This window comes from Chrysemys picta, chromosome 2 (genome assembly GCF_011386835.1).
Source record: "Chrysemys picta bellii isolate R12L10 chromosome 2, ASM1138683v2, whole genome shotgun sequence".
Classification (NCBI taxonomy): Eukaryota; Metazoa; Chordata; order Testudines; family Emydidae; genus Chrysemys; species Chrysemys picta.
This window is the reverse complement of record NC_088792.1, coordinates 92,792,721-92,805,848: the sequence shown is the minus strand read 5'-3', so window position 1 is coordinate 92,805,848 and position 13,128 is coordinate 92,792,721. Positions and strand designations below refer to the sequence as shown.

General features: G+C 41.1%; 1 protein-coding gene across 8 annotated transcripts in view; it reads left to right on the top strand.

Moving 5' to 3' along the window:
• Positions 1 to 13,128, top strand: part of TBX20 (T-box transcription factor 20) — a 188,712-nt gene that overhangs the window by 76,779 nt on the left and 98,805 nt on the right. For 7 of the 8 annotated variants that reach the window (XM_065583768.1, XM_065583765.1, XM_065583767.1 and 4 more), the window contains one exon: positions 9,355 to 9,453. In XM_065583768.1, the coding sequence (XP_065439840.1) occupies positions 9,355 to 9,453 (99 nt within the window). Of the gene's footprint in view, positions 1 to 5,944; positions 8,121 to 9,354; positions 9,454 to 13,128 lie in introns of those variants that run through there. The other variant, XM_042860340.2, reaches the window with a different exon arrangement.

Here is a 13,128-nt window from a genome sequence, read left to right as displayed (position 1 = left end):
CTGTTGTGACACAGGAAGCTCATTTTAAATCTGAATTTGAGATGGCTACACTCATCTAAATCTAATCTATAAACCAAAATGTTTCATTTCAGAATTAAGGCAACATTTTCAAAAGCACCCAGTGTTTCCAACTCTTGTGATTTTTTCACAAGTCTTGTGATATTTGGTATGTTTTCTTAAAGCCGCAGCTGCTGGAACCAAGACTTTCAGTTTTCATTAAATACTAAATTTCTAGCCCTCATAGTTGCAGAGAAATGCTGGAAAATGTTGACCACATGCACCCTAAACATTCAGAAATGAGAAGGCAAATAAAAGTACCTCCAAATTATTATTTTTTAAAGCTTGTGTTTAAGATAATCTCATGATTTTTGAGGGGTCCTGACTCATAAGTTTTGAATGCTTGGGATGCCAATGCTGAAGTAGAAAGGGTTTGCTGATATAGTTCAAACCAGTTTCCTGAACAAAATAAGCTATATCAGCAAAATATTTTTTTCTCTTATGTGTCTACATCACTTTTGAAAATGGGATATAAGCTCCTAAATCACTTAGCCAAGTTTGAAAATTTTACCTGTGGTCTGTATATTAGCAGTTTCTTTATAATATTGTGATATACAATATAATAAAAAATTGTACTGAGCAACAGTTTTGTTTTTTGCAATGTGTGTCACAATAAATGACTGCTTTAGTGTTCTTGTTAGTAACTATAAAACTAAGAAACTGTAGGAAATAAAATCTTGGTATGGTATTTCTCCCTGCGTACTAATGTTTTCAAATTAACAAATGCCCCCTGAAAAAGAATGAATAAATCTTTTAAAATTACTTTATTGTGTTTATGCAATGTAGTTGTAGCTGTGTCAGTCCCTGGACATTAGAGAGAGAAGCTGGATGAGGTAGTAGTATCTTTTATTGGACCAACTTCTGTTGTCGAGAGAGAGAAGCTTAGAGCTCTTCTTCAGGATTATTTATTTAACAGACTCCCAGTGCCATCTGCTGGTTGCATAATGCCATTTTCACATGTAACAATTACTGCCAGACCTACAGAGGCTGTGGAGCATTCATTATTTGAGCTCTATTCACAGTGGATTAGGTGTGCAACTCCTATTTATATTTTAAATTCTATTGTACACTGTTCAAGGGGGAGAGTGGGTAAAATGTGTGCAAATAGAGGTGTTCCTGCACCTGAATCAAGAAATGAGCTCACCGGTTTATTACTAACAGTAATAAATATTTAGCATAGTGCTACTTATGTTCAAAGCACTTTACAAATGTTATCTAACTAATCAACTTTGAACAGCACCAAACAGCCATCAAATGTTTACTTTTAATTGTTACCTACCTAGGCCATGTCTGAGCCAATGATCAACTCTGTAACCAATTGTCAGTCCTGTGAATCATCAAGTCCCACCAAATTTACCTGTGCAGATTCTGTACCTGATCCTCAGCTGCTGTAAACTAATGTACTTCCACATCAGCTTACACTAGTTGAGGATTTTGCCTTCTATGCTTCTTAAACTGTGTGCTTTTGAATATCTTAGTATAGCAAAGCAAAAATACTCAGCACTGACACAAAAGTGGAAGGCAACACAACAAAGGCACACATGCACTAGTTCATCAGATGGCTGAAATGTGAGATGCTCTAAGCTATGATGGTCTTTATGCATTATTGGTGGTAAAATATTTATAATTCTTGTACATTTTAGAACATATTAAACAAAAGCTATTGAAATATGTGTGAGGTAATATCTTTTATTAGACAAACTTCTGTTAGTGAAAGACAAGCTTTTGAGCTACACTGAGTTCTCCAGGGCTGGTCTCTGAAGAAGAGCTCTGTGTAGCTTGAAAGTTTGTCTCTTTCACCAACAGCAGTTGGACCAATAAAATATATTACCTCATGCACCTTGTCTTTCTAACATCCTGGGGCCACCATGACTACAACAAAATGGGCCTCCAGTTTGCCCATCACTGCCATGCTTCTCGTATCAGGTAGGACATCAACCTCCCAAAAATTGGAATACTAGTCGACTGTAATCAAGTACTGCTTTTTCTTGAAGGTAAATCTATCCTCTCCCACCTTTTCCCAAGATTGGATGGACAGATCATGTAGTACAGGGTCTCTTTCTGCTGGCAGTTATCACGTATAGTCGTGTATTCATTCCCAGCCAGTAAACACACTCTCAATCCTGTCTAAAACAGCTGTCAATGCCCAGGTATGAGGTGTGTATTTTTTGCATGGCATCCTTTTGTAATGAGGCAGGGACAACAGCTTTCTGTCCTCGAAATATGATTCTATCCTGCACACTCAGCTCATCTTTCATTTGAAAAAATGGTTCTGCTCCTACCGGTACTTGGTTTTGTTTTCTGGTCACCCTGCTAGTATTGCTCTCATGACTGTCTGTACAGTAGTTGAATGTCCTTTTCAGTAGCCTCTTTGATTTCCATCAGCTTCACTGTTGAAACTGACGATAGTACAGTGTGCTGATGGTGTGAATGTCCTGATCTCTTTCCCACAGCTTGTTGATGCTGGTTATATATGCCCTGCTCAGGGGGTGTCAGCTAACACCACCAATTGTTCAGGACAATATCTGATCTCTATGGGTAGCATTGGAGGGACATCAATATTGTCACCCTCAGAGCACCGATGTCAGATGGCAAAGATGTCCCCAGTATGTAACAGTAAAACTCTGCTGGCTCTACCAGCTCAATACACCTCACACACACTGCTGGCATGATATTTATTTAAAAGGTGTCTTATAATGTATCACTTGAAAACTAATAACACTCTGGTCAGCAATATCACTGCAACATGTATGTAATGATGGTCTATGTGAAATTAGGGATATGCTCTAATACTATGTTTTGGAGACTGTAAACAGGCAAAGAAGGCAAAACAGTTTTTTCCAGACAAAGGGGAAGGCAAAGACCACTTTGACTCAGGTGTAAACCGAGCCAGGTGTGACCAGACACAGAAAATAGGCTATTCATTTGTATTGGAGACTTCAGGATGATCATTTGCATGGAAGACTGCAGGACAATCATTTCCAATGTAAATCACAGGAGACTGCGGTATTAACATGGAGTCAGATCCCTGGTGGGAAGAGTGACCTGAGCTGAGTCCCCAGGAGAGCTTCCTGATTTTGAAGTCAAAGAAAAACTTTGGGCATATAAGGAACTTTGGGGCTCCATCTTCTTAGGGAACAAAGAAATCAGCTCTTTGATTTTGTGATGGCTGGATCCTGGCTGAAACAGCCAGTCATGCTGGAGAATGCTAATGACTTGGTGTGAGAAAGAAGTTATGTTAGACAAAGCTATATCTTGCTATAATTGTTATAGGCTCTGGAAAGTGTGTTTGATGCTGGTGACCAGGTGCCAGCTCATGTGCTTCTAAGCCCCCTGGGTCTAGATAGTGACTGATCATTGTTCCTAGCTCTAAGGGTCTCAGGCTGACTCCCAGCTGAAGGCCCCATGCCTGACACCTTTGTTGGGCAGGGGGACCATGCAGTCCAGCCAGTTAGACCTCGTACCGATGCATCAGCTTTCTTAAGCCCCTCAGTTGATTAAAGTCATTCTCCCAGAGTGATGGAAAGTGAGTCAAGTTGTTTTCAATAATTAATATAATAAATGGGTGCAAGAAAACCAGACAAAGAAACTAAATTAGTCCAAACAAAAAGACACATTGATATAATTCAAGGACTATGTTGAAATCATGCTTAATAAAAACAGAAGATGTGGAACCAGAAATTAATGAACTAAAATTGGTGTGTCAAATACGAGGCCTAATTGATGGAAAAAATTATAAGGAATGGGCTTTTCAAACCATCACTCCCATTTTTGGGTCCTTACAGAAAGAGACTTTGGGGGGTTTATTCAGAAGAACACATGGAGACTACCAGAGCGAGTTTCACCCTCAGGGCTGCCACCCCCACCATTTCCTGGGCCCCAGACCTTCTTCTTCTTAATCCAGAAATTTGTCCTGACCAGACCAGGCTAGAAAGAGGGACCCAGATGACTTCACCACCCCTATCAGCTCCCGCTGAATCCCAAACACCACCTGAAATGAATTGAGATCAGACTTTAACAGCAGCAGCAACAACAGCTTCAGCTCATCTCAGCTAACTTCTCTTTTACCCAAAAGGAGAGTTATTACCGTCTTTCATACCATCTAAGGCCTGGTCTACACTGGGGGGGCGGGTGGGGAAATCGATCTAAGATACGCAACTTCAGCTATGAGAATAGCGTAGCTGAAGTTGACGTATCTTAGGTCAACTTACCTGGCCGTCCTCACGGTGCAGGGTCGATGACTGCCACTCCCCTGTCGACTCCGCTTCCGCCTCTCACTGCGGTGGAGTACAGGAGTCGATGGCAGAGCGATCGGGGATTGATTTATCGTGTCTACACTAGACTAGATGCGATAAATCGATCGATCACTACCCTCCAATCTGGCGGGTAGTGTAGACGTACCCTAAGGCCTTGGCTACACTTACCCGCTAGTTCGGCGGCTGGCAATCGAACTTCTGGGTTCGACTTATCGCGTCTAGTCTGGACGCGATAAGTCGAACCCGGAAGTGCTCGCCGTCGACTGCGGTACTCCAGCTCGGCGAGAGGAGTACCGCGGAGTCGACGGGGGAGCCTGCCTGCCGAGTGTGGACCAAGGTAAGTTCGAACTAAGGTACTTCGACTTCAGCTACGTTATTCACGTAGCTGAAGTTGCGTACCTTAGTTCGAATTAGGGGGGTAGTGTAGACCAAGCCTAAGAGACTGTCCAACAAGGGGGCTTTTTCCTTCTAAAATTCTCTGAGCAGTGCAGTTAAGCCAACTGAAGTCCCTGTGCAGACAGTGGTAGGCTGACAGAAGAATTCTTCTGTAGGCCTGGCTACTCCCTCTCAGGGGATGGATTACCTACACCGACAGGAGAATCCCTTCTGTCAGCATAGATAGTGTCTACACTGAAGTGCTGTTGCATTTTAAGTGTAGATAACACCTAAGTAAATTAGATGTAAGTCTGACAAATTTGAGATCTGACTTCTATTCCCAGCAGTGCTTTATACAATGTCTGAGCTATTTTCTTTATAAAAGCTGTACAGTGTTAATTCCCTGCCATTGAACTTGAGCTATGAAGTTTAGTCAGTTGTAATTGCTATGAGTGAGGTGCGTACAAATACTCAAAGAAGTCAGATGAGTATTTTCCTTTGTTGGTTTAATTTAAAGTAGCTGCAATTCTGACAAAGCATTCTTACTAGGTAGCAAATAAGCTTCCCCCAACATCCCATTTTCTGGACAGTAAAAAATGGATAATGCTCTTCAAGTCAGGTATGTAGTCGCATGTAAATGTGTCTTGAGACAAATATGGATGTTTTGTACCAGAATATTTTGTATGCTCCTGCTTGTTATTCTTTATTGCGTTAATTGTCTCAAAAGCTGCAGCACTCTGTTTTACTTGTAAGATGATGCATAACACTGTCTCAGAAATAAAGAGGATGCCTTAATCAGAAAAGGGCACTCTAACTTCAAAAGTACGGCCTAGAAAGCAGCCAAAAGGTTCTATCCCTCAGAGCTCATCTGCTGAGGCATTGACACAGATTATCTCAGCTGAAAGAAAACAATAGATGTATGGTTATCGGTGGTTCAAGAAATTGCTTTATTGGTGGGAGAAAAAGAGAAAAGGCTGACTAGGCAGTATATTGGCAGCCATTTGAACTTCATAAGGATAATATGTAAGCTAATTGTTCCATTTAGACACCATAATGGAAGTGACAAAAGTGAAATAGAAATGTGTTCAGATAACTTTTTAAGTATATGGGCATAATAATTTTTGCAACCTGGCTTTAAGGGTTTGAATTGTTCAGGTCATGGGACCCATAATGAAATAATCAGCAAGACAATTCAGACACAGACTACCAGACTAGTGAAAAAGATGGGGGGGTATTTGGGGTGATGATGGATGAAACTGCTGACATTAATCATCAAGAACAAGAGTTCAATGTGTGTTTGATTTGCAAATAATGAATGGAAGGTAGAAAAAGTATTGTCTGTAGTCATAGTAACTGAGGCAAAAGCAGCTGCACTTTGCAATGCCCAGATCAATGTTCTTGGAAGGCCAAGATTATGATAGAATCATAGAAATATAGGGCTGGAAGGGAGAATGAGGGGTCATCTAATCCTTCTCCCCATGCTGAGGCAGGACCAAGTATACCCAGACCATCCCTGACAGGTGTTTATCTAACTTATTCTTAAAACCCTCCAGTGATGGGAATGCCACAGTCTCCCTTACTAACCTATTTCAGTAATTAAGTATCCTTATAGTTAGAAAGCTTTTCCTAATATCAAACCTCAATCTCCCTGCAGATTACGATTACTTCTTGTCCTACCTTCAGTGGACATAAAGAACATTAGACCATGGTTCTCTATATAACAGCCCTTAACATAGCTGAAGACTGTTATAAGCTCACACCTCAGTCTTCTCTTCTGAAGACTGAAAATGTCCAGATTTTTTAACCTTTCCTCATTGGTCAGGTTTTTTATTTTTATTTTTTAATAATTTTTGTTGCTCTCCATTGGACTTTCTCCAATTTGTCCACATCTTTGCTAAAGTGTGTTGCCCAGAACTGGACACAATATTCCATCTGAGGCCTCTCAAGTGCTGAGTAGAGTGAAATAATTACTTCTTACATATGACACCCTTTGATATACCCCAGAATGATGATAACCTTTCTTGCAACTGCATCACATTGTGCTGCAATGAAAGAACAATGTGCAACTTTTTAAAAGTGCATATACAGCATGGAAAATAAGAACACATAACAAATGTATATAACAGTTGCACAGATTTGGATTGTTTTCCCCTACTCTGTCCTTAATTTGTTGATTGTCTTAGCTGCCACCCAGTTCCCCCACAAACAAATGGAACTGACAGTACTGGTGCCTATTCCTCTCCCTGTGAGGGCCTGACAATATCCTGAATAAACTTTATTGAATTAAGTTAAACCTTATTGAATTATGTTTAATACCTTTGGGGTCCATTGTATTAAAATGTAATTGTGTATGTGTTGTTGTATGTACCTTCTCTAGTAAGAGGGGGGTGCTATGTAATTCCTCCAGTATCAACGCTTTGAAGTGACTTCCCACCCCCAGAGAGGTGTGCATATATTAGTTCAAACTGGATTCTCCAGGGACCAACAGATAAAGAAAGGATATTTGGATAAATAGCATGGTATTAAACTGGTTCAGGGCCACCTTCTTGATCCAGGAAATGGACAAGACCTCTGGTCCACGGATGGCCCTAATCCTTAGAGAAGGGTTGGAAGGATTTGCCCTACAGAGGCCGATAAGACTGGGTGCTTGTTCTAAGCTGTGGCTATGATGAACTTGTGACCACAAAAAAAACCTCTTGAGAGGGGTTTGGAAGGACTGTTCCAGCCAGAGCCCAGGTTAGGGTTGGAGTGATCTCTGGTAGGCTTATTAGCATGTAGGTCTTTTGTTGTTTTTAATATGTTGTCTCTGGAGAGCTTTTACCTTAATAAAATAGGCTTGTATAGAAAGAACTGTGTGATATTTATAACTGTTGACAATCCCTCTGTTATCAGTTTCTGAAGAGAAAGCAAGCGAGTGTGCTTGCATAGCTTGTCTCTCTGCTGGAAATGACACGATGAAGTCAGGGAATTGTGCAGGCTGGAAATACCCTGGCCAGAAGGGAGTGAGTGCCAAGAAAGGTAACAGTTGAGGAGTTGGAAGTCTAGAGGGGGTGCCCTCGCTGGCCCACCAAGGGGAAACACAGGTGCAGTTGCCCTGAACTGTGATACATCCGGACTACTTTACTTGCATGTTGTATCCTGCTCTGCATCTTTTTGTTGGTTTCTTGTTTATTATAGATTGTAAGCCGCTTAGGGTATGGACTATGTCTTATGATGTACAGTGCCTAGCACATTCGAGTCCCAATCTTAATTTTAGGGTCGCCAGTAACCTCCACAGATCAGATAAATAATAATAATTTTATCTTCTTATCTTTTACATCCACGGAGCTTCAATGAAGCTCAGTGAAGCTACTCGATGACTTAAATGGAGTTCCTCCTGATTTGTGCTGGTGTAAGTGAGTGAAGGGACAAGGGCGTTTCCCCTTATTCTAGGTACGTTGTTCCATGTTTATAGTTAAAATGGTTTTGAAATCACCTTAGCAAAAGGACCATGTGGCTCTTATTAGCCTTTTGGACCATTTGTATTTGCTGGAATCACTTTTTAAAAAAAAATCAGCTTTGGATAAAAGAGAGGTCCCATCCAAAATTACTTCTTGGAAATCCCAGAAAAAACATGTAATGAATGGTAAGCCATTTCAAGACAATAAGGTGCAGCGGGCATTGGATCAGGTACAGTAGCAGTACAGTACAGGTGCTGTTCAATGTAGACTGTACAGAAGAATGACTAAAATGTAATCTTGCTCAGATCTCTAGAGGCTAGCTGTAACTTGCACAATTCCCCATTGTGGATCATTATATACAATTGCCTTGAGTCTGCTGGTTATATCTGCTTAATGTGAATACAATTTTAGCAAGCTGACTATTATTAAGAACAGGTTTTAATGGTGTTAGTTGAGCATTAGAAAGACAAGGTGGGTGAGCTAATATCTTTTATTGGACCAACTTATGCTGGCGAAAGAGACAAGCTTTAGAGCTACACAGATCTCTTCTTTAGGCTAGTAGAGCATGACATTTCTACAAATTTGGATACTTAATGCACTCACAGATCCATTCAAACCCTGAAAATCTGACACTAAATAATATTTGAATATACAAAGAGCTTAAATGTAGAAAATTCATTGACAAGTATTTCAGTCAGTTTCATTTCCTGCTTTCATCCATTAGACTTGATTTACTACTGCAGGTTAGGGTGCAAATTACACTTGCAGTAGTAAATCAAGAGGGGGATTTACCCTCCAGGGAAAGATGCTGATGGTACTTTCCCTAATACAGGGAAATACAGTAAGTGGTATTTTCCCTAGTTACTCTTTTCTTGAATACAATGGACTAAATTCATTCCTGGTATAACTCTCCATTTGTATCAGTGTGGTTGCACCTGGGAAGAATTTGATCTAAATTCTATAATAACTGGAAAATCTCTTGTATCAGAGGGGTAGCCGTGTTAGTCTGAATCTGTAAAAAGCAACAGAGGGTCCTGTGGCACCTTTAAGACTAACAGAAGTATTGGGAGCATAAGCTTTCGTGGGCAAGAACCTCACTTCTTCAGATGCAAGAGATGGAAAATCTCTGACTCAGTGGATTTTCATGCTAAAGGTTAAGCCTGTTTTATTTACTCACTAATTGAGAAAAACATCAGCTGCAACCCACAGATGAATTGTTCTTGCAGTTCCGGTTTCAAAAAGTTGGAAGTCTGGATCAGAAAGAGCACAGCTGGGTGGAGGATCCTCACACAGAAGAACTAGGGACCACTCAATTTCTAAGCCAGGTAAAATGGGTACAGCCATCTTTGTTATTATTATTAAGGATATTACAAGATATTTGGGTAGGTTTAGCCTATCACTCATAGATTCATAGAATGTAAGGCCAGAAGGGACCATCAGATCATCTAATCTGAGCTCCTGTATATCACAGGCAATACAATTTCACCCTGTTACTCCTGTATTAAGCCCAAGAACTTGTATGACTAAAGCAAAATTTCCAGAAAGGCATCCAGTTTCGATATGAAGACATCAAGATATGGAGAATCCACCATTTCCCTTGGTAGTTAATTCCAAACCTTGACCTGGCTCAGGCTTCCAGCCTGGGGATGGAGCCTTGGGGGCCAAAGAGCTGCAGCTGGGCCATGGTAAGAGCTGCCCTGGCAGCTGTGGGGAGCTGCGGACCCTCCACCTGCCCTGAGTGGGGAGCCGGGGCGGGGGGGAACATGGCCTGGGAGCTGCTCTTGGGCCATTTCACTCCCTTCAGGATATGAACAATTCCAATTGATTTAAACGGGAATTATTTGTATCCTGAGGGGGAGAATTGAACCCCAGGTGAATATGTAAGAGTGTTCTGATCTCTGCTGTCACAAATATACATAAGATTGCATCTCTCTCCTGTCTCTTTTAAAATAATAATTGTGATTAGATCTATCGACAGATGGCTGCTACTTTATTTAAAAAAATCTGGCTCCCATTACAAACCGATGGAATAGTGAGACTGAGTGTGTGCCAGCAGGCTGACTGCGCACCAGAACACCCTCCAGCCAGAATATTCCAGTCCCCCTTTTTTTTCCCAGGACTTCAATTTTAATTCTTCAGAATAGCACAATGTCAATGTATCAGACATGTCCTTTTCCCTTTGACCTAGTCAGTCATATATAAACTGGTCTCTATCACCTGACCTAGGAACTCCCGCTGGAGTCTGCTCCTCCCTACAGTTCAACTGAGCTACTTGCTGGTTTTTATGAGGACCAGGTGATCTGGACAACAGGCAAACATAGCTAGGGTTTAAGGCAAAACAAGACGACAAAAATCAGATGATAGGAAGAGTAGAGTAGAATTTCGCAATATTCTTTTTAGCTGTTTGGTCTCATAAATAGCTTTGTTTTTATTTCAAACATATAAAATGGTTTAATTATTTTTCTTTTGTATAGGCTTCGTATCTAATAAGTTGCAACCAAATGGCAGAGAAATCTATCTTTTGTGTTTGATGACCACAAGTAGAATTTGGAGAAGAGTTTATTTAAAATCTTAGGCTCCAAATAAGAGAAATCATTTAAAAGTCCTGGATTCCCATTTCCTGTTCCCCATCTCCTATGGTACACACTGTTGGAAGCTTTACATGGCATATAACTTATATTAATACTTATCACTGGACAGATAAATGCATGTGCACAGAGCTAAGACTACTAGAACAAACAGGAAGTGGACACAGATATAGGGAAGAAAGGATGCAAGGATTGCTGCAATTGTCCAGAAGGATGGGTTTTTACTCCCTCTTCGGATACCCTTTATGGCACAAGAAATGCAAGTCCTTAGCACTATCTAGGCACAAATTTAAGAATAAAGAGCCAGGGTGTTATTCTGGGCTCTACTATGGCTCCATACGCTACTGTGATAGTGCATAGGGGCCGTAAAGGGCCTGTAGCAAGCAAATCGAGAGTTACCCCAGGGCAGACATTGCATACGGCAGCTGCATTGTGCTCTAGGCAGCCTTTCCCGTAAGCTCCAGTGCTGGGCCCTGCCAAGGTTTGTTGGGGCCACAACACTAGGGTAGTACTGTTGCTCCTAGGCTGATTAAGTTACATTGTGGGCCTAGAGCAGGCCAGAATTGGATGTGCATATATCCACCTTTGCTGCCTCTTCCCTTTGGGCAGGAAAGTTCATGCTGTGTCCCTAAGAGCTGCAGCAGAAAACTGCACTCCCAGCTAGTAAGTAAACTGGCGGTCTCCAATGGTAGGGTCTGACATAGTGTATGACTGGAGTTGGGGTGAGGGTGTGAAAACAGGTTGCAAGGGAGAACGGAATGATGGTAGGGACGGAATATAGTGGAACTGAGGCTGGAAGCCCATGGAGTGGGGGACTGAAGCTGACAAGAGAGCTAGAAAAACCACAGAGCTAGGCAGGAGCTCTAGAGTCTGACATGGAGAGGCATGGGTTAGATCAAAGAGTTGCAGGACCGAGTGAATTACTGCACCCCTTTGATGTTCAGATGAGCGAGGGCTCCAAGAGGGCCCAACACAGAGAAGACCCCAGTTGGCATTTGCCCACTATTAAATCTGTTCCTGCCAGTACTCCATCTTTTCTTTCTCTTTGAGTGAGACCCACTGTCTTTTCAATTGCCACGGAAATCTCTGGTCCCATGTTCCTTTTCTTATTAAAAAAACAATGCTACCCTCCCACTCCCAAATATTTTCCTGCTATACATTTGGACTCTAGAAAAGAACTGTTCAAAGTATGGATGCAGGGAGTGTGTGATTTTGAAATTGAAACACAGGACTAGGAATCAGGAGAACTGGAGTTCTAGTTCTGTGATGGATTTCCTGTTTGACCTTGGGTAAACCACAACTTCCTGAGGCCTCACTTCACCCAGCTTCTCATCTTAATCTTTTTACTATTTTTGTTGTCTTATATGTTTTTTATCTTACATTATCATTGTATCTTTTATAACGTACCCTTTACCTTGGTAGCTGAGTCTGAGAAGCAATTGTTTACTCATGTTGCGGATATTATCATGCATTGATGGAACTTATTGATGTACAATATGATGTTGAAACCCTGAATTCCAACATTAAGATTCCTAAAAGATACTCAGGAAACAGGAGAAGCACATGAAAATAGGAACTGTTTTGTAAGTTTTAGGACAGGTTGCAAAACTGCTGATGTGGAAGGAGAGAAGTGTAGGAACCCAAGAACAATGTAGGAAGAGAATCAAGAGGAAAGACAAATGCAGAGAAAATTCAGAAGACTAGAAAACCGAGAAGCAGAAGGATATAGTACAGAGTGAGAAAGGGGACCAGAAGATAGGCTGAACAGAGATAACATACAGAACAGGACCAAGGAGTGTAAGTGGTTAGAGTAGACATAAGTTACAGGACAGACAATAATCAAGGGTCAGAGAAAAACTATGAAAGGAATCTGGAGGAGAAGCTACAGTAAAAGGATATGTATTTGTGGGTGGAGGCCCTACCCTGTGTTCTAGTTAATCACTCTAAAAATGTAAATTAAACAATATATATTTTAACATTGCTTTCAGATCTGATACTATTTGGCTTCAGTAGTCCCCTGCCAAATAAGCACAATTGGGATGGAGAAAGAGTTCTGCTGCAACACAGTCTCCTGTCACAGTAGTGCTGTATTTGCGCCTCTGGAGAAAGAGGAATTGTAATTCTTAGTAATTGTAATTATTGGTGTAGGAGGTGCAGTGATAGCTGTTGTGATTTACTTAAGAAGACTGATTTAGAAAGTTGTGAAATAGTATTTCAGGTTCCAGAGGTACACATACACAACAACCAGACCGAGAATATGTAGGATTATCCATGTTTCCAGGCACTCAATTATACTGTGTGCTGCTATTATGCTATTCTCTCCATCCCCTATAAAATGAAGGAGTCAGACTGCTTAGTAAAAGAGCCTAGAACTCAGAAATTCTTTCTTCTAGTACCCCAACAAGTGTCCCA